Below are 23,676 nucleotides of genomic sequence, written 5' to 3'. Positions count from 1 at the left end.
CGATCAGCCGCCTCCTGCACACCCCCTCCTGGGGATGTGCCCGCCACCAAGGTACATGCCTTTGACGGAAATCGAACTCGGGACCCTTCAGTCCGCAGGCCGACGCTCTATCCACTGAGCCAAACCGGTTTCGGCGTATGGGTTTTGTGGAAATTTAAAAAAGGAACGAACCTAAAGCTTTTAGCACAGTACTATCAGTAAATAGTTATTTTGTTATTACTTCAGCCCTCCCCTTCCGATCCCAAAATGTTGAAATTCCGGTCCCACCCCTTCTTATGGAGCCCTAAGCGCTTCCACGGTCGCGAGCTAGTCTCATTTCCTTGTCCGCCGAGTGGGTTCTCGGAAATCAGCCGTTTCAGTCCAGGGCCATTCCATTAATTGTACTCCTCCCTCCGCAGATAGGGGGCGGGGCTTACTGGAGGTTTTCCCACCAATCGCTGGGACTGGAGGTGTGGCTTCCGCTCCGCTGGTCCCGCCCCGCGGAGAGGGAGGAGCTGCGGCGGAGCCAATGAACTCACAGCCTGGGGTCTGAGGGGCGGGAGGCGCTGGTGCGGAGCTCCCGGTGGGGAAAGGAAGCCTTGAGCAGAGCCACTGGCGGGAGCGGGGACTGAGACCCCCACCAGGTACGGACCCCGAGAGGGCGCGCGGGAATTGGGGGTGGAGGCGCGTGTTACCCCCGGGAAGTGCGCCTGGCCCGGGAGCTATGACCCGGTGAAATAGGCGCTGTCAGGGAGCTATGACCCGGTGAGATAGGCGCTGTCAGTTACCTGCTGCAACCTGGTCACCCCCATCTTGCCGGGTCTAGGTCCCCAACTGTAGCCCCCACCCTCCACGCCCCCAAACCCCCCTACAACCTCCAAGACCCGGAACTTGACATTGTTGCATTGGTTTACTGCCTTGCCAACGCTTTTACCTCTGGCTTGTGATACTTTTGATTCTCATTCACACACACACACACACACACACACACACACACACACACACACAAAAGTCAATGTCTAAGGATAGATACGATTTATCATCCTTATTTGTTATGTTAAAAGTATTATATACAGCCCTGGCCGGGTTGCTCAGTTTGTTAGAGCGTCCTCCCCGTACGCCAAGGTTGCGGGTTCCATCTCCGATCAGGCAATACAAGAAGCAACCAATGAATACCTAAGTGGAACAAACATTGATGTTTCTCTTTCTCTCTTCCTAAAATCAATTTTTTAAAAAAATAGAAGATAAACCCCTGGCCAGTGTTCTCAGTGGTTAGAACGTCCACCCCCACACCGAAGGATTCCTGGTGAAGGGCTCATACCTGGGTTGTAGGTTGGATTCCTGGTTGGACGCCTGTGGGAGGCAACCGATGGAAGTTTCTTCTTCGCATCAATGTTTCTTTCTAGCCTTTCCTTTCGATAAAACTCAGCAAAGACATACCCGCCACCCCCAGCCCTAGCCGGTTTGGCTCAGTGGATAGAGAGTCTGCCTGCGGACTGAAGGGTCCGGCTCCGTTCCATTCTGGGTACATGTCTGGGTTGCTGGCTCGGTCCCCAGTGGGGGGCGTGCAAGAGGTAGACAGTCAGTGGTTCTCTCCCATCATTGATGTTTCTGTCTCTCTCTGTCCCTCTCCCTTCCTCCAGAAATAAATAAAATAAAATAAAGTATCCTCCAGCCTGGCTGGAGGTCTTAGTGGTCGACCTATGAACCTGGAGGTCTCGGATGGATTCCTGGTCAGGGCACATAAGAATATACATACATATTAAAAAAGAAACATATCCTCGGGTAGGATTAAAAATAAATAAGTAAAGATAGGTGATTTTTAAAAAATATATTTTATTGGTTTTTTACAGAGAGGAAGGGAGAGGGATAAAGAGTTAAAAACATCGATGAGAGAGAAACAGCGATCAGCTGCCTGCTGCACGCCCCCTACCCGGGATGTGCCTGCAACCAAGGTACATGCCCTTGATGTGAATGGAACCTGGGACCTTTCAGTCTGCAGGCTGACGCTCTATCCACTCAGCCAAGCCGTTTAGGGCAAGATAGGTGATTTTTTTTTTTTTAAAAAAAGGTTTGTTTGTTTTTATATTTAAACCTCAGGGTTTGCTTGTTGCCATACTCCTTTATCCTCTTTGTTTTTTGTTTGTTTTCCTGTTGTTTCTTATACTGCCTTACTCTTTTAATAGCCAATTCGCAATTCATTCCTTGAGAACTGGAGCCTCTTCTTCTTCTTTTTTTTTTTTAAGCAATACAGGTATACATAGTTTTAAAAGTCAAGCAATACTAAAAGGGTTAAAGTGTAAAATAAGAGCCCCTGCCCAATCCTGTCCTCCCCCTGTTCCTAATTCCTAGAGGTAGAAAGGCAGCTCATAATTGTTCATACTGGTGGAAACAATTTCTGCCGCCCTAAAATTTTTCTTTCATTTATAATAAAATCATATGACATGTTTAGACCACAGATGTGCATGTTTGTTCTTTTCTGTAAGGTTGAGGTTGCAACAAGAGTAAGTTTTCATTTCCTAAACAGACAGATGGCAGTAGGTGGGGCAAGTTAGGGAGAAAGATTTTCTGCCTAGTCTACTTGATGACAGGCAAAAACCAGTTTTGAATGAAGTTTCTAAGTTTCTGACAAATTTGATAACCCACATGAAGACTCAGAGATCAACAAAGATCATAAAAGGTGACACAGTCTTAGGGATTGAATGACCTCTTGCACAGCTTTTCTTTTTATTTTTTAAAATATTTTTATTGATGTCAGAGAGGAAGGGAGAGGGAGAGAGAGAGAGAAACATCAATGATGAGAGAGAATCATTGATCAGCTGCCTCCTGCACACCCCACACTGGGGATCGAACCCACAACCCCAGTATATGCTCTGACTGGGAATCCAACCTCCCGGTTCATAGGTCAATGCTCAACCACTGAGCCACGCTGGTCGGGCCCCTTGCACAGCTTTTAAACATCTAGAATGGAGCTCTTCCTTCCTACTTGGAGAGCAGTTTATAGAGTACTAGAGGACTGGTGCACTCAGGTGTGTGTGGGGGGGTCCCTCCGCCCAGCCTGCGCCCTCTCGCAGTCTAGGAGCCCTCAGGGGATGTCCGACTGCTGGCTTAGGCCTGCTCCCTGCACTGCCTTAGCTCCCACAGCCGCCGCTGCGCTCTCCTGCCATGAGCCCAGCTTCTGGCTGAGTGGTGCTCCCCCTGTTGGAGCATACTGACCACTAGGGGGCAGATCCTGCATCGAGCGTCTGCCCCCTGGTGGTCAGTGTGTGTCATAGTGACTGGTCATTCCGCCGTTCGGTCATTTTGCATATTAGCCTTTTATTATATAGGATACTAAAGGCCCAGGGCACAAAATTCATGCACGGGTAGGGTCCCTAGGCCTGGCCAGCAATCAGGACCCATCAGGGCCTTCCGGCTGCCAGCGGGACCTTCCTTCCCCAGCTGCCAGCCACTGGCCAGGGCCTTCCTTCATTCCGCACCACCCCCTGGTGGTCAGCGCATGTTATAGTAAGCGATCGAACTCCCAGTCTCCCTGTCAAACTCCCAAGGGGACACTTTGCATATCAGTCTTTTATACATATAGATTTTATCTCCAAGGAGGTTTCAGCCCCTAATAAAGCTTTGGAGAGAGCAGGGATCATGCTGAAATAAATACTTATGACCCACACTATCTTTAAATGCTCTAGCATAAACAAATACAAACATATCTATATATATAAAAGCCTAAGCAGCCAGTTGACCGTTCGACCATTCGACCAGTAGCTATGATGTGCACTGACCCCCAGGGGCCAGATGCTCAATGCAGGAGCTTCCCCCTGGTGGTCAGTGCGCTCCCATAGTAGGAGCACTGCTCAGCTGACCAACGGGCGCCAAACGCTGGGGTCATGGCTGGCGAGCGTGCGCTAGTATTGCCTTAGGACAAGTGTGTGGAGACCGCAGCAGAGTGGCAGTGAGCCTACCAAGCGGTGGTGGCAGCGGGCAGGCACAGCGGGGCCGGGATGGGCAGGAGCAATGTGGTGCCCGGCCAGGGCTCATACTCCTCCCCAGCCTCCTGCCACTTCGGCACTACTACATCCCTTGGGGGATGTAGGACTGCTGGTTTCAGCTGATCCCCATAGGCCTGGCCAAGGGACCCCACTGGGGCATGAATCTGTGCACCGGGCCTCTAGTAAATTTGTAATAAACTAGAAGTCCAGTGCACAAATTCATGCACTGTTGGGGACCCTCAGCCTGGCCCGTAATCAGGGCCGATCAGGGCCAGCTGGCCAGGGAGATATTGGCCGACCATGGGAGGTTGGCTGTGGGAGCATACTGACCACCAGGGGGCAGCTCCTGCATTGAGTGTCTGCCTCCTGGTAGTCAGTGCATCATCGTAGTGACTGGTTGACCAGTCGAGCAGTTGACTGGTCATACTGGTCGCTTAGTCTTCTATATAGATAGATGTATTGGGGGAGATAGATTTTACAAATGGTAGAAACATCATTAATGTTTGTTGAAGGTGAAGGATTGGTACATGGACAATCCTTGTACTATTCACTCTATTTCAGTGTGTGTTTGAAAACTACCATTAAAACAAAAAGGAGCTCTTAAATGGTACTCCCTGGAAGAATATGTACCAAACTAATAATACTGGTTTCTGGGGAAGACGGGAAGAGACCAAGATTGGGAGTGGGGTCTATGTCTCTCTCCCCATCCCTTCCTCTCTGAAATCAATAGACACCCCACTTTTTTTTCTTACCTGTATAAGTAAAGACATTTTTAATATGTAATAATAAAGTATCATGATGCTGTGGGTGATTTAGTCCAGCAAACTTTACAATTGGGAGCCTAAATCCTTCAGACTCAGACCCCAAATGGCGCAGTGGGAGATGCTGCAGAATCTCGACAGCCGATTTCAGGATCAGCTGCACCAGCTCTACACAAATAGCCTCCTGCCGGTGGACATTCGACAGTACTTGGCTGTTTGGATTGAAGACCAGAACTGGTGAGGCTCTCAGAAAGCTGGGTGGTGGGGAATGAGAAAAATGGGTTCTTTTTTTCTGAGGATCCTGTAGACACCAAGGGCAGGATGGGTTAGAAGGCCTGAAGATAGTAAAGACCCTGCAGAGATACTAATCTTTGTCATTCCTGGTCTCCAGGCAGGAAGCTGCGCTGGGCAATGATAATTCCCAGGCTAATATGCTGTGCTTCCACTTCTTGGACCAACTAAACTATGAGTGCGCCCGCTGCAGCCAGGACCCCGAGTGCTTGTTGTTACAGCATAACTTGCGAAAATTCTATCGGGACATTCAGGTACTTGGAGGAGTGGCAATAACAAAGTGGGAATGGGAACTGTAGAGTACGGTTTTGGGTATAGAACAGGACCTGGAGGTGCAAAGGGACAGGGGCAGCCCTGGGGAAAGGGGAACAGAGTCTGGATTTGGGGGATCGCTGGCAGAGAGAAGGTCAGTGTTTAGATGAAGCTGTTGGGAAGAGACTAGGGTTTGTGGACCTGTGGTGAGAAAGGGAAGGGCTAGGGGCCCTGAAGGAGGGGAAGTATTGCATCACTGATGGGAATGTTCACTGAAGGCAGTTGAATGGGATCAATGTTTTCTCTCTTTGCCTCCTGCAGGCCTTACCCCAGGGCCCCATCCAATTGGCTGAGATGATCTTTAATCTCCTTCTGGAAGAAAAGAGAATTCTGATGCAGGCTCAGAGGGCTCAAGTGGTGAGAGCAGTTTGCTGATGCTATGAAAAGCCCCTGGAGTGGCGAGGGACCATGGAAAGGACTCAGGAAATTTGTCTCGGAATAAGATCCCCAAATAGCCTGTCATATAACTTCAGGACTGGATTTTAGGGATAAAAGGTCAGAGTTGAATGTGCTCAGAGCCTCTTATTGCAGGAGCAAGAAGAGCCAGCCCTCGAAGCACCTGTGCAGAGCCAGCAGCATGAGATTGAATCCCGGATCCTGGAACTGAAGGCCATGATGGAGGTTGGTAGATGTGGCACGAGTCAGGGTGGGCAGGATCGGCCTGCCTCCTCCCACAGAAGCAGCCTCACCTGGTCTCCTCCCCTCTACAGAAGCTGGTGAAGGCCATCAGCCAGCTGAAAGACCTGCAGGATGTCTTCCTCTTCCGATTCAAGGCTCAGGGCCCAGGTAGGAAGCACACTGAGGGGTGGGAGAAGGACAGGTTCCTGCTGGAAGGCCGAGGGTAGGAGGGAGCAGGAGGGAAAAGCCCCAGTAAGAAGTAATCACCTTTGGCTACACCTCACTAGCTATAGTTATAGTTCTGCTGCCAGGCAAAGCTACCAGTGCCAGGGTTTGCTGTGGGGGTTGGGCTGGAGGTGTGGCTGAGGGACAGTAGTGAATGCTGGGGGAGTTGCATGGGAAACTGCCTTAGTAGGTAGAGTAGGCTTCTGTTTCAACATGATCACTGAGAATTCGCCTGCAGGCCCAGAGGGATCCGTGCTTTGCTTTGGTTCCCCTTCCTCTCCCGTCAGAATTCCCCCTTCCCAACCCTGACCGAGGTCTAGGTCAGGAAGATGAGGGAAGGAGCCCTAGGTCTGAGCACTTGTCTCACTCCTGCTCCTGCTATTCCAGTGAGGACATCTTCTTTGGACCCCCATCAGACCAGACAGCAGCAGGTTCTGCAGGCAACTCTCAATGAACTGGACAGAAGGAGAAAGGTGGGAGGCAAAGAACAGAGGGCGTGGGCAGCAGGGGGCTGGGGGAGACGCGGGACCTGGGAGCCTTGGCCTCTTGGCCTTGGCTTTTTTGTCCCTTTATCCCCAGTTGGATGGTGGAGGAGGGTGGTGAGAGGTGCTCCACACTCACTTATGTCTTTCTTAGGAGGTGCTGGATGCCTCCAGAGGACTGCTGGGCCGATTAACTACCCTACTTGAGCTACTGCTACCCAATTTGGAGCAATGGAAAGTGCAGCAGCAGAAAACCTGCATTGGAGCCCCCCCAGACGGAGGGTTGGAACTTCTCCAGCTAGAGAAGTGGTGAGAGGCACCTCCCCGCCCTCAGGCTCACCCAGCCCTAGTCCTAGCCACTGCCCTGTGCTTTGTAAGGTCCTGCATATGGCATTGCTTTCCTACTCTCTGCTCCCCAGAACGACCCCAGCTCCCTTATCTGACTACAACTGTACTCTGCTCTTCATTCTCGATACCCAGAGCCCTTCATTTTTAATCACCTGGGAAATATACTACTATTGTTTGTGCAGTGAACATAATGCAAAAAAAATTACTTATTACCTTACTGCCCAGATGTAGCTACTGTAACATTATTTTTTTTTAATATATTTTATTGATTTTTTACAGAGAAGAAGGGAGAGGGATAGAGAGTTAGAAACATCGATGAGAGAGATCGACCAGCTGCCTCCTGCACACCTCCCAGTGGGGATGTGCCCGCAACCAAGGTACATGCCCTTGACCGGAATCGAACCTGGGACCCTTGAGTCCGCAGGCCAGTGCTCTATCCACTGAGCCAAACCGGTTCGGCTACTGTAACATTATTAAACAAAAATTGAGCCCTAGCCAGTTTGGCTCAGTTTGAAGAGCGTCAGCCTACAAACTGAAGGGTCCCAGGTTTGATCCTGGTCAAGGGCACATGCCTGGGTTGCAGGCTTAATCCCCAGTGTGGGACATGCAGGAGGCAGCCAATCAATGATTCTCTCTCATCATTAATGTTTCTCTCTCTCTCTCTCTCTCCTTCTCCCTTCCTCTCTGAAATAAATAAAAAATATATTTTAAAAAATTGAATCATACCATTCATACTATTTTGAGACATGTAGACTTGTTTTTCTTCTTTTTAACTTAGCAGTATATTATAATATTTACCCACTAGAGACCTGGTGCACGAAATTCATGCTAGAGTAGGCCTTCCTTCTCCCAGCTGCCGGCACCGGCTTCCCTCTGGCACTTGGGACCCAGGTTTCCCTCGCAGCCCCTCACAGCCTTGGCCGGCCCTCCTGGTCCTGGCTTTGTATGGACGGTCAGCCGGAAGGATGTCCAGATGGTCATTCTGCTGTTTGGTCTAATTAGCATATTAGCTTTTTATTATATAGGATGTTACTTTCAATGGCTGCATTATTGTTCTCTATATGAAGGTAACATAATTTAATTAATGAACTATTCTTTTTGGACATTTAGGTTGTTTTTAATTTCTTGCTATTTTTCTAGTAAACTATTTTATATTAATTTTTAAAATATATTTTAAAATTTATTTCAGAGAAGAAGGGAAAGGGAGAGAGAGATAGAAACATCAATGATGAGAGAGAATCATTGATCGGCTGCCTCCTGCACACCCCACACTGGAGATCAGGCCTGCAACCTGGGCATGTGCCCTGACCAGGAATCAAACTGGAGACCTCCTGATGCATGGGATAATGCTCAACCAACTGAGCCACACTGGCCTGGCTCAATTTATTATTTTTTAAGTATATTTTTATTGATTTCAGAGAGGAAGGGAGAGAGAGATAAAAACATCAATGAAGAGAGGGAATCATTGATCGGCTGCCTCCTGCACGCCCACTACTGGGGATCGAGCCCACAACCCAGGCATGTGCCCTTGACTGGAACTGAACCCAGGACTCCCCAGTCCATAGGCCACTGAGCCAAACCAGCTAGGACTCATTGTATTTTTTAAAAAAAATTTTTTATCTTAGTAGTACATTTATTTGTTTGTGGGTTTTTGTTTTGTTTTTGTCAATCCTCACCTGAGGATATTTTTCCATTGACTTTTCTTTTTTTTAAGAGAGAGTGGGAGCCAAAACTGGTTTGGCTCAGTGGATAGAGCGTCGGCCTGCAGACTGAAAGGTCCCAGGTTCGATTCCGGTCAAGGGCATGTACCTGGGTTGCGGGCACATCCCCGGTGGGGGATGTGCAGGAGGCAGCTGATCGATGTTTCTCTCTCATCGATGTTTCTAACTTTCTATCTCTCTCCCTTCCTCTCTGTGAAAAATCAATAAAATATATTTTAAAAAAAAGAGAGAGAGTGGGAGAGGGAGAGACAAAAAGAAACATCAGTGTGAGAGAGACATATCGGTGGGTTGTCTCCCGCACCTGAGGCCGGGTATTGAGCCTGCAACTGAGGTACATGCCCTTGACCTGAATCAAACCCATGACCCTTCAATCTGCAGGCCGATGCTCTATCCACTGAGCCAAACTGGCTAGGGCAAGAGTACATTTATTAAATCTGGGGACAGTGAAACAAGGAAGGGCCTAGGCTAGAAGAAGCAACAGAAGACAGCCTAGGCAGGGCTGCTTTGGCTCTAGAAACGTTATGGGAAAGAAGTGAGCAAAGGCAGAGCTGCTGTCAGCTCACTGGGAAGTCAGAGAAAAGGGGGCCTTGAGGACAGTTTTAAGGGTTAGCCCTGGATGAGCTACCACGGCCTGTTGCTCCCCTGGTTGCAAGTCTCATGGGGTTCCTTAGAGTTTAGGAGATATGTGCCTGTGAGGAAAGAAGACAGGTAAGGGAAAGGAGCCAGCATGCTCCCAGGAATGAGAGCTTGTCTTGTTTCATTGTTTTTTAATAAAAAGAGGTATTGCTTTTTCTGATTACAAATACAGTGTATACCAATTGAAAAAATTTCAGACAACGTAAAAGAGTAAAGAATGCCCAGCCGGGTTGTGGCTCAGCAGTTAAGCACCAACCCAGGAACCGGGAGATCACCGGTTCAATTCCTGGTCAGGGCACATGCCCAAGTTGTGGGCTCAGTCCCCAGTTGGGCGGCATGCAAGAGGCAGCCAATCAATGATTCTCTCTCATCATTGATGTTTCTACCTCTCTCTCTCTCCCTCCCTCTCTGAAATCAATAAAAACATATTAAACATAATAATAATAATTTAAAAAATAAAAGAGAAAAGAAAGAAATCAACCATCTGTTTAATATAATCATGCAGAAGTAGGTACCCTCTGTTTATGCTTTTGCATACTTTTTCCAGATTTCCCCTATGCCTATACACAAAAATACATCTATTTTAAGCAGAAGTCAAATTATATCTATACTATCTTATACTTTTTTAATATTTGTGGACATTTTTCCATGTTACATATTTAAGCCTATATCATTATATTTAATGGTTGCATAGTATTTCATTACATGTATATGTCATAATTTATATACCTAATAACCAAATGGTTCTAATTTTCTATGACAAATAACAAAGCTATGAATTTCCTGGTACATTTATCTTTGTCCATTTGTCTGATTATTTTCTTAGGATAGATCTTAAGAATGGAATACTATAAAATGTGTGCACACTTTTTGAGGCTTTTTAAAAAATAGTTTCAAACTACTATCCCAATTTGTTTGCTTATGTATAGTATATGATTGTTTTCCTGTCACTACATTGCCTATTATTAGTTTTTTTATAGAGTCAGTAAACTATAGAAGTCAAAAGTATGAACTGTGCAGCCAGACTGCCTTGGATTACATACAATTTTGTTCCTTACTAGTTTTATGACCTTGAGCAAGTCGCTTTCACTAAACTTTTCTGTGCCTCAGTTTTATCAGCTGTAAAATGGGGGCAATAATAGTATCTACTAAATAGGGTGGTTGTAAGGATTAAATGCATTCATGTGTGTAACACACTTAAAATAAATAGTATATATCAAACATTATATGAAAGCTAGCTTTATTGTGTTCATCTTTTACCAATTTTAATGTGAAAGTGGCTTTGATTTTCATTTCTTGGATTATGAATCATGTTGGACAATCAGTGCTTCCTGGATTCTTTTTTTTTTTTTTTGTCCCAATCAGTTTTAATTCTCCACATAGTTAAAGGGGAGCTCTTAGAGCCTGTTTGGGGGCTCCAGGAAACTCATGGATTCTCTCTCCCTTGGGTTCTATCACTCAGGTTCACAGATGGGGCAAAGCTCATGTTTCATCTGCGGCAGCTGCTGAAGGAACTGAAGGACTTGAGTCAACTGGTTAGCTATGAGAATGACCCTCTGATCTCAGGGGTGGACCTGCAGGAGGCCCAGGTCACAGAGTTGCTACAACATCTGCTCCACAGGTTTGGAGGCCATGGAGGGACCTCTAGGGAGGGAAGCAGCAGGGGAGCCACTGTTACAGATGCTGAGCTCTATAGTCTCTCCACTTCTCTCTTCCCAGAGCCTTTGTGGTAGAAACCCAGCCTTGCATGCCTCAGACTCCCCATCGACCCCTCATCCTCAGGACTGGGAGCAAGTTCACTGTCCGAACAAGGTGGGCGTTTCAGAATTCATTCCTGATTCCTTTTTCCAGACCTGGCACTGTTCGCTTTCTGGCTTTAAAGATCTTCCCACTCTTGGCTGTTCCTTCTCTTTTTCCCCCCCTCAGTCAATCTACCTCTTCTAATCTCTTCCCTTATCTTTTCCAAACATCTGGTCTATTCGGAAGTTGAGGTTGACCACTTTCTCCATCCACCTCTCTCCTCCCCAGGCTGCTGGTGAGGCTCCAGGAAGGCAGCGAGTCACTGACTGCAGAAGTCTTTATTGACAAGTAAGTTGGAGCAGGTGAAAGGTGTGACCAAAGAGTGGCCAGGATGTGGGCTGACGGGGGGCGTAGGGAGGGTGGGGGGCGGGCAGAGAAGACACCTCCTTTTCCCGAAGGCTCCGGGGCTGTGTTCTTCCCCCCTCCATTCCTACCTCATAGAAATAACAATTCATCCCTTTTGTTGAGCACCTGCTATGTGACATGCAGCTTGTCAAATATTCATTTAATAGTCTAGAAACCCTATGCGTTAGCTGTTATCCATGCACCATTCAGACGAGAAAACAAGCTCAGTGAGATGATGTGTCTTGAAGGCCACATAACTCGTGAGCTGCAGACTTGGGTTTGAACTTAGGTCTGTCTGATCCCAAAGACCACATTCCTAATTTCTATGCTGTTTTGCTTCCCAGTGACTTTATTTTATTTTATTTCTTTTCAGGAATCCTCCTCAATCACAAGGGTAGGTACCTGACAAAAAAGCTGCAAACCTTTGTGCATTGCGTGAGCTGCACAACCACATGTGGCAGCCCTGAGGGGGGCACAGACAGGAGAAGGCTGATGTGGGTGGCACATACGCAGAGGGAGATGGAGAGGCCTGAAATGAAATGGAGCTGGTTGTCTTCCTGCTGAATTTTAGAATAACTCTGTCCCTGTCCTTCATATATTTTCTTCCTCCTGGAATAGCTTCCGGAAGTTCAACATTCTGACCTCAACCCAGAAAACTTTGACCCCCGAGAAAGGGCAGAGTCAGGGCTTAATCTGGGACTTCGGCTATCTGGTAAGAGGCTAGTAGCTTCTGTTTCTAATCCAATGGAACAGGCGGGGGCAAGTGCCCAGGCCTTGGGAAGTCTTGTGGGCCAAACGGGTTCCAGGGACGCTGGGTCCCTCCTCTGGCATTCTCTCTCCTTCCCCTCAATTCACAGACTCTGTTGGAGCAACGCTCGGGTGGTTCAGGAAAGGGCAGCAATAAGGTGAGGCCTGGACAGAGGGCTGGGGGCAGGAGGGACATGCCCCAGGGCCCTCTGCTCACGGCTGTGGCTGTCCCAGGGTCTGCTGGGTGTGACCGAGGAACTGCACGTCATCAGCTTCACGGTCAGATACACCTACCAGGGACTGAAGCAGGAACTGAAAGTGAGTGAAGACGGAGGCGGGCGAGCTGGAGCAGGTTGGGGGAGGGTACAGGAGGGGTTAACAGAAGCCTCTCAGGTGAAATATTGCCCCTGGCCCCGCTCAAACGTCTGCAGCTAGAATCCTCACAGCCTCCACTGTGACTCCTGTCTTCTCCCAGGCAGACACCCTCCCTGTGGTGGTTATTTCTAACATGAATCAACTCTCCATCGCCTGGGCCTCGATTCTCTGGTTCAATCTGCTCAGCTCAAACCCTCAGGTAGGGGGTGGGGCCAACAGGAGAAGGGTGGTGAGGAGGGGTGGCAGCTTGGTGTGAGGGTGCTGCTCTGAGCCACCCTGCCCTCTTCCCATACCTGCAGAATCAGCAGTTCTTCTCCAGCCCCCCAAAGGCCCCCTGGACCTTACTGGGCCCGGCCCTCAGTTGGCAGTTCTCCTCCTACGCTGGCCGAGGCCTCGACCAGGACCAGCTGAGCATGCTGAAGGACAAGCTGTTTGGTACGGACCTCCTTTCCGGTCAGCCCCGGCCCCCTGTCCTCTCCACCCCAGGAGCCCTGGCCTTGCCTCCTCCCATCAGCTAACGGGCTTTCTGTCCACAGGACAGAACTCGGGGAATGAGGGTGCGCTGTTGTCCTGGGCCGACTTCACTAAGGTAACACCCTCCTCCTGGGCAGCCAGATCCTAGTCCCAGTCCAAACCCCGCCCCGCCCCCAACACTCCTTCCCCACCCCGAGGGCCACTCCACATCTCCCTGCTTTTCCACTCCTCCTTCAGCGAGAGAGCCCGCCTGGGAAGCTACCATTCTGGACATGGTTAGACAAAATTCTGGACTTGGTACATGAGCACCTGAAGGATCTCTGGAATGATGGGTAAGACCTCGGTCAGCCTCCCTCTCCCTAGACCCCGCTGCCTCTCTAGGCTTGAGTGGGCTCTGTGCGCCCTCATGTGGCAAATAGGGAGAGAGAGCAAAAACTGGGCCCAGGTCACACCCCCTCCCCTTTGCAATAACAGTGAGAGCCGGTGTTTGTCAAGCAGCTGTTGTGATCCAGAGCCTGCTGGGTGCATTCATGCATTCTCTGTGTAACCCCACAGCCATGCTGAGTGGGGGGTGTTGCCCCCTCGTGTCCGGTGAGGAACGAAGGCTTCGAGAAAGTAAAGGGGCTGAGTCAGGATTCAAAGCCGGGCCTGTCTGAGCCCAAGCCGGTGCTCTCCCACCACACCGCCTGCCCCTTTGCACGGCACGCTGCCTTTTACAAGGTGTCTTTCATCGGCATGGCCTCCTGAATCCTCACACCTCTTCCAACCCTGGAGGAGCTGTCAGCGCGGAGTGACGCGGCCACAGTGGAACAGTTTGTAGTGGCAGCGCCAGGGCAGAAAGCTGGCGCCCTCTCCCTCCCCACGAAAGCGGGAGGCAGGAGGGCCGCTCAGCTGCTTTCTCTGCTCCAGGCGCATCATGGGGTTTGTGAGCCGGAGCCAGGAGCGCAGGTTGCTGAAGAAGACCGTCTCTGGCACCTTCCTACTGCGCTTCAGCGAGACCTCCGAAGGCGGCATTACCTGCTCCTGGGTGGAACACCAGGATGATGGTCAGCTGCCCCGCCCTGCTGCTCCCACAGCCGCTCCTTCCTGCCCCGCTGCCTGTGCCCGGCTTCCCCGGCTCCGCCCGAACCCCTCAGCAGGTCTGGGGGTGGGCAGGCGGAGTGGAGCGCCCAGGCCGGGCCTCCTCTCGAAAGCCTGCCTGCTCCACTCTCCACTGTCCAGATAAGGTGCTCATCCACTCCGTGAAGCCCTTCACCAAGGAGGTGCTGCAGTCGCTCCCGCTGACCAAAATCATCCGCCACTACCAGCTGCTCACCGAGGAGAACATTCCCGAGAACCCGCTGCGCTTCCTCTACCCCCGCACCCCGCGGGATGAAGCTTTCGGGTGCTACTACGAGGACAAAGGTGAGAGTCGCTGACGGACTTCCCTGGGAGACCGCAGGCATCCACCAGGCCAGCGCCTTCCGTACCAACATGCAGAGCAGTGAAGGGATTTGTCCGTGGGACACTGCTAATTAGTAAGGAGCTGTGACTGTCAGGACATCGGTCTGGGTCCCATACTAACCTCCCCGCCTCTTGTGTGCGTCCCGACAGTTAACCTCGAGGAGCAAAGGAAGTACCTGACACGGAAGCTCATCGTGGTCTCTAACAGGTGAGATGGGAACCCTGCGCCATCCCCCCCCACCCCCGCAACCCTTTCTGCCGACATAGTCAACCAGCCTGTCCACGTCCAGTCTCCCTGGCCTTCTCTCCTCGCCGCGCTCTCCAGTCCTCTAGGTTTTTCCTGCTCTTCTACTCTCTCTCTTCTCTATTTTCCTGCTGCCATCCTTCAGCTGTCTCCACAGAGGTTCCCTGATAATAACAGTCAGAAGCCCTGATGTTAATGGACGTCTGATTGATGCCAAACATGGTACTAGATACTTTTATAACATTTTTAAAAAGTTAGTCCTGCCCTAGCCAGTTTGGCTCAGTGGATAGAGCATCGGCCTGCAGACCGAAGGGTCCCGGGTTCAATTCCAGTCAAGGGCACATGCCTGGTTTGTGGGCTCGGTCCAATGTGCAGGAGGCAGCCAATCAATGATTCCTCTCATTATTGTTTCTATCTCTCTCTTCCTCTCTGAAATCAATAAAAATATACTTTTAAAAAATTAATCATTATGAGAATTCATATGAGTAGGTAATAGGAACAGGAATATGTAATGAAAGTTTACTATATACAAGGCACTGGGCTAAAACTTTGTGCTCATTTTCTCACTTACTGAATTTTCATAAAAGTCCTGTGAGGCAGACACTTACTACTGTCGCCAGCTGAGGAAACGGGTTTAGCACAGTGAAGTGGCATGCTCGAGGCCCATGGCTACGAAAGGATCCAGGTCTGTCAGATTCCAAAGCCCTGCTTTTAACCAGCCTCCTGCCTCTCAAATATTATTAGGTATTGTTGTTCCCATTTTACAGATGGTAAATCTGAGGCTCAGAGAAGTTAGTTAACTTGCCTAAGGTCACCCAGCTAGTAAATGATAGGATTCAAACTCTGGTAAGCCTGACTGATAGGATTCAGACTCTGCAAAGCCTGTGTCCTTTGTTTGTAATTAATTTTAGAGAGAGCTAGGACGGGAGAGAGAGAGAAGAAAAAAAAACAAAACAGAGAAACATGGATTAGTTGTTCCACTTATTTATGCATTCACTGGTTGACTCTTGTATATGCCCCCATCAGGGATTTGAACCTGCAGCCTTGGCATATCGGGATGACGCTCTAACCGAGTTAGCTGGCCAGGGCAGAGCAAAGCCTGTGCTAAGAGCCCTGTGCTCCTTTACCTTCTTAGATTAGAGAAGTAGTCTCTGCTTGCTCTACCATTCCGACCTCACCTAAACTGCTAAGTACTCCCCTTTGTCTGTATTGGGGTATCCAGACAGGTGGATGAGCTGCAACAACCGCTGGAGCTTAATGTGGAGCCAGAAGTAGAGCCATTAGACCTGCCCCCGGGCCTAGCACCAGGGCAAGAGCTAGGACTAGACCCGGAGTTGGAGCCACTGCTAAAGGCAGGGCTGGATCTGGGGCCTGAGCTGGAGCCACCGGAGCCCGAGCTGGAGCTGGACCCCACACTGGACCTGGGACCAGAACTGAAGCTGGAGCCTCTTCTAGAGCCTGTTTCACAGCCCGTGCCAGAGCCAGAGCCAGAGCCAGATTTGCCCCATGATCTGAGACACTTGAACATTGAGGAGATGGAAAGTAAGTGATGAGATGGGGCTGGACACACCAACCCCTGCCCTACCTAATCTCAGGCCTTGCCCAGGCCTCTGCTACCATCTCCCTCCCTGTCCTGGCTGGGTTGGGAACTCCTTACCTACAATCAGGACCTCACTTCTTTCTCTGGACTACCCAGTCTTCAGAAACAACATGAAGATTGAAGAAATCATGCCAAACGGAGACCCACTGTTAGCTGGCCAGAACACCGTGGACGAGGCGTACAACTTCCCCCAGAGCCATTTCTTCACGGATGGGCCCTTGACTCCTGACTACTAGGACTGTTTCCTCTGTTCTTTCCATATCTTTTACCCCATATAATCCCTGCATCATGGTGTTGCTCTCCCAGGATGGGAAATCAGGCATGTGCCTCTTCTAAGCTGGGTTAACGGCCTGATTTGAAGTGAGAGGGACATGTGAACCAGAACAGATGTTGGCCATGGCTCTAACTAGGATCCTGGAGGCTGCCGGCTGTGCTTGGAGGGGTAGCGGTTTTAGGAACAGGCCAGGACAGTTAGGAGGAACTTGGAGGGCTCAGAGAAGTTGCTCCTTTCCAGTATGGAAGAATTTCAACTTTTTGATAGCGGGTAAGGCGAACCTGGGGGAACTGACACATGGCAGGGCTCCATCTCTCCCTCATGCCCAGGATGACCTTCTCCTTTCTTCCTCCCCTCACTCCTGTCCTAAATGTCCTCTTCCTACAGGGACTGAGTGCTTTCTGCCTCAGCCACACTGGGAAGCTCCCCTCTGAAAGGAAGTAGGAGGTAGACCTCCTCTTCTTACCGATCTCCCTCCGACCCCTCCTTACCCTATCCTTCCCCGCCCCCCCCCCCCCCCCCCCCGACACACACACACCCCAGAGCCAGGGCTGGGCCTGGAGTTAGAGCCACTGCTAAAGGCAGGGCAGGACCTGGAGCCTGGAGCAGTGGCCACATCCATTCCTCCCCTGGAAGCCGATCCTCCCAGCCTAATGTGCCTGTGAAGCTTTGCACAATAACTAAGGCTGCCTAGCCTCCACTGTCCCAATGCTTCGGAGACCAGGGATGTTCGCTAGCTGGGAACTCAGGGACTGCTTTTTATAGTGTAGATTGGTACATTTCCAGAGGAAGAGAAGCCCTGGGTCTTAGATATTTCTCTCTTAAGACGTCATCCCTTTCTTTTGTGCAATATATTGTTTACCTGAAAAGACTGTTTCTATTCCTTGGGCATGGACCTGGGCAGAGATCAAGTTCCTGGAACTTAGGACCTTGAAGGTTTTTCATGAGCTCTGGACAACCTCCCATCTTAGCCATTCCCAGGAAACCCCGGGACAACTGCCATTGCTCTAAGATGTGCTTCTAGTAAACCTGAGATGCAAATGAAAGTGAGGCCTTCTACACGCGGCTATTTCCTGCCTGGTATGTGAGAGCAGCGGCTTTCAACCTTTTTCATCTCATAGCACATAGAAACTAATTACTAAAATTTTGCAGCACACCAAAAAAAAAAAAATGTTTTGGCCGATCTGACAGAAAAATAGGTGTAATTTTGATTCATTCATACAGGATGGCTATTGTTGTGTTGGTTGTTGTTATGTTTTTATTTGGCAGTCTAAGGGAAAAGAGGTCAGTGCTCCTGAATAAAGTTAGGTGTTGTATGTTTAAAAAATGTGGGGGACACTGGTTGAAAATCGTGTGTTAGAGGAACAGTACTATTGAGAAAGAGTCCCATCTGAGCGGAAGTGGCTAATAAACTCTGTGCTGACCTAGAAACGTTTCCTCTTTGACCTTCTTTCTTTCCCTTCTCACAAAGACGAATGTTCTTGGAAACACCAATAGGCCACGGAGGGCCAAGGCCAGCAGAGCATGGCATGTCTTCCACCCACCCCAGGATGCCCCTCTGGTCATGTTTCTTCTTCTTACCTCCCTGTTTGGAGCAACCTCTCCTGACCCACAGATTCTTCCAGGGGGAAGTACGCTGTGTATGAGTGTGTGTCAGGGAGGGGGTGTTAGTTATGGAATTAGCCCCTTGTTCCTCAGCAGGTTGGTGCCAAAGCCAAATTTCAAACCTGGGTCTGTCTGACTCCAAAGCCCATGTTTCTTGTTGATATTGTGAAGATGGAGAAAGGAGAAATCATCACTAGAACATTTCCATACTTCCTTTCAAAGGTAGTTTAACTCCCTCGGGGTAATCAAACTCCCTTCTGAAGGGGCCCACAGATAGCCGCCATTGAGGGAGGATCCCATTCGTTTGGGGGATTTACCTTGATCTTCCTGGAATGCCCTTTCTGCTCAAACAGCTCTGACTTTGGATCCTGCAGTGATCGGGATTCCCATCTTTGGCTAAATACACTCTTGGCCAAGAAAGCAGGGAAGGTGGCACTGGGTCAGGGAGCAAGAGAGGTGTCCCGTTTCCTAATCCCGTCCCCTTGTCATCCCTTTCATCTTGCTCAGCCACGCGGGGATTAAGACCAAAAAGATCCCAGTTACTCTATACACCAGGGGGTCAAAAGGAAATACCCTCTCCACCATAGCCCCAGAGTAGAAGAAGGTTGCATATTATAGTCCCTCGTCCCTGTTTTTTCATTTGTCTTCTTTTCCCCAACCAAACCTAGAAATTAGACTTAAATATCCATATAAATAAGTTTATTGAAAAAAGTAAATAAGTCAGTATAAATATAATAAATAATCCTCCCCCTCAAACTGCTGCCAGTAGAATAAATAATCCCAAAATTTCCCTTCCCCTCTAATAAATACTCAACATGTCCTGGGTCCGCATCATAAACCCGCCAGTATTGGTGATTTTTTCAACACGGGCAGGTCCCATTAGAATTAATGACTGAGTCACTTGTTGGCTCACAGGTGCCTCAGCCGACAGGTTCGCCTTAGCCATGAAGATCTGGAGGCCATCCTTAAGCTGTTGGCTTTAGGGGCTCAGGGTTGCTGCTCCATGGGCAAAGACCCGGGCAGCCACAGCCACGAAGGCCTGGAGGCTGCGCAGGATCTTAGGGCGGAGGAGGAGCCGCTGCCATGGTTGGCTGGGGCTGAGGCTTGGGGTCTGCTCAGTCGCCCAATGGTGCCCCTCAGTCTGAAAGGACACAGGACACAATGAGAGAGGGTTCTAGGTCCTTCACCACCACCGCCACCACCCTCGTCTGCCAGAGACTACAAGCTGCCGTGCGCCAGCCCCTAATGCATACCTGCAAGAGTTGCCTGAGACCCAGTAGAGAGGCGTGAAGCTGGCTCACGGGGCCATCGGGGAGCAGGGAAGGCTCCCCTGTGAAAATGTCTGAGCCCAGCAGCTTCTCGTAAAAAACCAGGCCCTGGTGGATCCTTTGCAAGCAAGGCTGGGAAGAAAAAGCAGTGAAAGAAAATGAGACCCGCTCCCTAGTCCATTCCCCAAACACCCCTCCAGTTCTCTGCCTTTCCTAGACCCAGCTGTGAAGATCCTAACCCAGCCGTGGGCAAACTACGGCCCGCGGGCCGGATCCAGCCCGTTTGAAATGAATAAAACTAAAAAAAAAAAAAAAGACCGTACCCTTTTATGTAATGATGTTTACTTTGAATTTATATTAGTTCACACAAACACTCCATCCATGCTTTTGTTCCGGCCCTCCGGTCCAGTTTAAGAACCCATTGTGGCCCTCGAGTCAAAAACTTTGCCCACCCCTGTCCTAACCCCTAATGTGATGGTATTAAGAGGTGGGAGGTGAGTATGTCATGAGGATGGAGCCCTCAGGAATGGCACTGGAGTTTATAAAAGAGACCCAGGGCGCTGCCTCGCCACTTCTGAGGTACGATCTGGAAGAGGGCCCTCGCCCAACCATGCTGCTACCCTAATCTCCGTGGGTGTGGACCCCGTGACTTTATTTTTCACAGCCTCCAGAACTGTGGAGAGATTTCTGTCCTTTATAAACTGCCCAGTCCACGGTATGTTGTCACTGCAGCCTGAATGGACAAGGACAGATGTGACTTTTACTAATTCACCGTGGCGCCCAGATATGCCTCCATTCCCTTCCTTGTGGCCCAGCCTCATCTTAGCACCTGGCTGTTGTCCCGGAGTCCTTGGGGGTCACAGCCGTCCTCACACTGGATGTGGGGAACATCATTTGTCGTCTCATCTTCCTCTTCTCCTACTTCTCTTGGTAGATCCTGGAATGGAGCAGAAGCATAAAGTAAGCACTTTCACACCCCATGTGGACTCAGGCCCATGACTCTCCCAGGAGCCCCACTTCCCTGTCCTCCCGCTCCCACCCAGGCCACAGAGTCCCCCGTCCTGCAGCCTTGGAGAGCACGGAGGGGCTCCTGCTTAGGCCCGGAGGGTGCCACTCACCACATGTCCCGTTGGCGGGTGTGCACTCCAGGCCAGTGTGCAGAGTCTCTGTGAGAGCTGCTGGCACCGAGCCCAGGCAGGGCTGCTGCCTTTAGGCACGGCCCGGCCCTGAGTGGTCCAGCATGTCAGCAGCAGCAGCAGCAGCAGCAGCAGCATGGCTCTGCTCCCCAGCATCTTGGTGCTTCTCAAATCTGGCGGCCTTGCCCCAGTCCTTGTGGAATCTCTGCCCACTTCCCCCTGTTCAGAGCCCGATTCTCTCTGTTCTGTGCGTCTCTGGTTTGGCTTCCTCTGTTCACTGAGGTTCTCCGCTGCTTCCCTTATTTTTCTCTCCTTGTCTGAGTCCCTTTTTAAGGTCCCTGCATTGTAACACCCGCCCTTTATACTAGCAGGTGACTCACAGCAGGTGGGATTCCCCTCCCTGCATCATCCCCGCTGTGGGGAGCCCAGGTAAGCAGCCTCAGCTCCAGGGGAAATGACTCGTGCGGTTGCTGTGGCTGGAGGCCTGGGATAGGACATGTGTGTAATGCTCTCCAGGAATTGAAATGGCTCCAGAAGGGGTGGGGTGGAGTAATGAATATTTAAATGAATCTAATCTCAAATTCCTTCCTGTTTAACCTTTTCCTCATCTTTCTGCCTCTCAAAACTACCCCCCCCCCGCCCCGCCCCACCTAATGTCCTTACCTCCCCTTGCCTAAGGAAAAATCAAAACATAAGCATTCATTTATTTCCCAATAAAATGGCAATGAAGTTTAGTTCCCACCAGATACCCTCTGAAGATAAGAGGGCTTCTTTTTCTTCATTGGTAACAGTGTCGTTCTCACTGAGAGAGAATGGACATGAAGGCACTTTGAGAACTGGGCAGCCACATACTGCTATATAAAGTGTTACGGCTCCCCCACTTCCGGCCTCACTGTGGAGGGTAGGAGGACTGTTGGAGGGAGGGAATTGTTGTTAAGAACCATCTGATTCTTCAACCTTAGTGGCCCAAAGGGTCATGGCCCTTGTGGGATGCAAGTGATGGTTCTTTTGAGACACCAGTGTAAGCAAGGGCTAGAAGTCCAGCTTAGATATTCCAGCCCCTCCACCATGGCTAAGAAGTCTAGGAGTTCTGGATAGCTGAAGGCGCATAGTTCAGTGACCCCGGCCAGTCCTTCAGCCTGTTGCATCCATGGGTAAAATCCGCTGACACTGATTTCATCACCCTCCCTGATGCAACATCAGTGAAACAGCTAAGAGTGTGAGGTTAGGCGTGGGAGCGGAGGGTGGTTCAAATGTGGGGCTGCCCCCACCCTAAGTGGAGGGTCCCAGGACAATTTGGATGTCAGAATGAGGCCAGGGGTGACCACACGGATGGCTCCCAAAGCCTCCCCCAGAGGTTGACCCTTTTTCTCTGAGAAACTTACCCTGGACAGAGGTCTCCCTTAGAATTAGTCAAAACTGCCCAGTGAAACTTCTGATTCAAATATGACTCTCTGGTAAATCCATCCTTTGGATAAAACATGTTCAGCATCAGGGATGTTACCTCACTTTGAGTGAGAAATGGTTTGCCGCTGCCCACATACAGTGGATACTCACAGAATCAGGAAGTTGGTGATGGCAGTGGAACTCACCTCACTTTAATATAAGTTGTCCTATGATGTTTCCACCTCTGATTCCCATTCTGAGAGCCCTACAAGATAGGAGATGAAAGGTGAAAAGGAGGAGGAGGAAGTGGAACTCTGGGGGAGGAGATGACAAGGGCAAGGGTTGAGCTGGAGGCATGCAGGAAGCAAGATTGGTGGGGCAATTGTGGGACGGTCGTGTGGCAGGAACTACTTCCGGGACTAGATCTGACCTGGAGCTTAAGGAGCCCCTGACGTCAGCAGGGCTTTAACTGTTATGCAAATCACATTCACAAGACACGCCGAAGTAGGCCTTTCCAGCTGGATGACCAGGCTCCAAATCCAGTTGAAGTTCCCCCGGGGAGTTAATAATGATAGCTAATATACAAAAGTAGGTTTACAGAGGTTCATATGGAAAACTGACACAATAATCAATAAATAATACAAGATTAAACTGTTTTTGTGTACTTAAAACTGTACACCTACTTTTGCCCCACCCTGTATATCACCTCTCACTTTATGCCGAGTGCAGTGGAACCTCGGTTCTCAAATTCATTCTGGGAGGCTGTTCAAGAAGCAATTTGTTAAAAATCCAAATCATTTTTCCCTTTAGAAATCATGTAAATTGAATTAATCCGTTCCAGACCCCTAAAAACAAAAAAGAAAGAAAATATTCACAGCACAATTTCCTGAGATGTTAACTCGAGGTTTAGCAGTAAACTGACTCAGACTTGAGCATTCTCTCCTGAGACATGTGACTGATCATACAAGTATCAGCATGAAAGGATGGGGGGCGGGGTGTGGAGAACCGAAGTTTTATTCAACAACCAAGATATTTTTTCCATGAATAACTTGGTTGAGAACCAATTTGTTCAAGATAGGAGACGTTGGAGAACAAACTTTCTCTAACATCTTCAATCTTGATTTTCTTGAACAACTTTTTTTTTCTTTTATTAATTTCAGAGAGGGAGAGGGAGAGATAAAAACATCAATGATGAGAGAGAATCATTGATCAGCTACCTCCTGCACGCCCCCTACCGGGGATCGAGCCCACAATCTGGGCATGTGCCCTTGACCAGAATCGAACCCGGGACCTTCCAGTCCATAGTCCCATGCTCTATCCACTGAGCCAAACTTGCTAGGGCTGAACAACTTTCTTGAACATCTCCCATCTCAAACAATTCGGTTCTCGGCCTGACAACCCTTTCATGCTGATACCTGTATGACAGGTCAGTGTCTCTGCGTTAAGATATTTTTCCCTGAGTCTAGGACCATGCTGAGTCCTGGAAGTCTAAATTATGGGGTCTCTGTACCAGCCTTTATCAAAGGAGAAAAGTGGTGTTTTGGGGATTTTAAAAAAGATTTTATTTATTTATTATTTATTTTTGTTAATCCTCACCTGAGGATATTTTTCCATTGATTT

The 23,676-nt window shown here is 49.5% G+C and overlaps 2 protein-coding genes across 3 annotated transcripts; one reads left to right on the top strand and one right to left on the bottom strand.

Moving 5' to 3' along the window:
- Positions 1–502: 502 nt before the first annotated feature.
- On the top strand, positions 503–18,092 carry STAT2 (signal transducer and activator of transcription 2). Its single transcript, XM_059683271.1, has 24 exons — positions 503–623; positions 4,820–4,963; positions 5,118–5,271; positions 5,591–5,686; positions 5,861–5,950; positions 6,040–6,115; positions 6,560–6,645; positions 6,809–6,963; positions 10,822–10,980; positions 11,079–11,171; positions 11,388–11,447; positions 11,878–11,898; positions 12,123–12,216; positions 12,362–12,409; positions 12,486–12,569; positions 12,727–12,825; positions 12,926–13,061; positions 13,163–13,215; positions 13,338–13,432; positions 14,010–14,146; positions 14,322–14,504; positions 14,694–14,751; positions 16,010–16,329; positions 16,484–18,092. The coding sequence occupies exons 2-24, from the start codon at positions 4,833–4,835 to the stop codon at positions 16,621–16,623; spliced, it is 2,568 nt and encodes an 855-aa protein (XP_059539254.1). The 5' UTR covers positions 503–623; positions 4,820–4,832; the 3' UTR covers positions 16,624–18,092.
- An 851-nt stretch (positions 18,093–18,943) lies between these two features.
- On the bottom strand, positions 18,944–22,623 carry IL23A (interleukin 23 subunit alpha). 2 transcript variants are annotated; one of them, XM_059683270.1, is made up of 5 exons: positions 22,263–22,623; positions 20,653–22,138; positions 20,364–20,471; positions 19,520–19,666; positions 18,944–19,407 (listed from the first exon to the last, which is right to left on the bottom strand). In XM_059683270.1, exons 2-5 carry the CDS (start codon positions 20,824–20,826, stop codon positions 19,246–19,248), a joined length of 591 nt encoding a protein of 196 aa, XP_059539253.1. In that variant the 5' UTR covers positions 20,827–22,138; positions 22,263–22,623; the 3' UTR covers positions 18,944–19,245. The 2 variants fall into 2 exon arrangements, with proteins under 2 accessions (XP_059539253.1, XP_059539252.1); XM_059683269.1 differs by having other exon boundaries at positions 20,653–22,623.
- Between the last annotated feature and the right edge of the window lie 1,053 nt (positions 22,624–23,676).

This window comes from Myotis daubentonii, chromosome 2 (genome assembly GCF_963259705.1).
Source record: "Myotis daubentonii chromosome 2, mMyoDau2.1, whole genome shotgun sequence".
NCBI lineage: Eukaryota > Metazoa > Chordata > Mammalia > Chiroptera > Vespertilionidae > Myotis > Myotis daubentonii.
This window is presented reverse-complemented; position numbering and strand designations above follow the sequence as displayed.

Bases quoted from the DNA above. Each gene is read 5' to 3' on its own strand.
- STAT2 (XM_059683271.1), top strand. From the start codon at position 4,833: ATGGCGCAGTGGGAGATGCTGCAGAATCTCGACAGCCGATTTCAGGAT. The intron at 4,964-5,117 runs GTGAGGCTCTCA...CCTGGTCTCCAG, and splicing joins TGGATTGAAGACCAGAACTG to GCAGGAAGCTGCGCTGGGCA. The intron at 6,646-6,808 runs GTGGGAGGCAAA...TGTCTTTCTTAG, and splicing joins AACTGGACAGAAGGAGAAAG to GAGGTGCTGGATGCCTCCAG.
- IL23A (XM_059683269.1), bottom strand. From the start codon at position 20,826: ATGCTGGGGAGCAGAGCCATGCTGCTGCTGCTGCTGCTGCTGCTGCTG. The intron at 19,667-20,363 runs GTGCTAAGATGA...TTTTCTTCCCAG, and splicing joins GACTCCGGGACAACAGCCAG to CCTTGCTTGCAAAGGATCCA. The intron at 19,408-19,519 runs GTATGCATTAGG...GTGTCCTTTCAG, and splicing joins GTCTCAGGCAACTCTTGCAG to ACTGAGGGGCACCATTGGGC.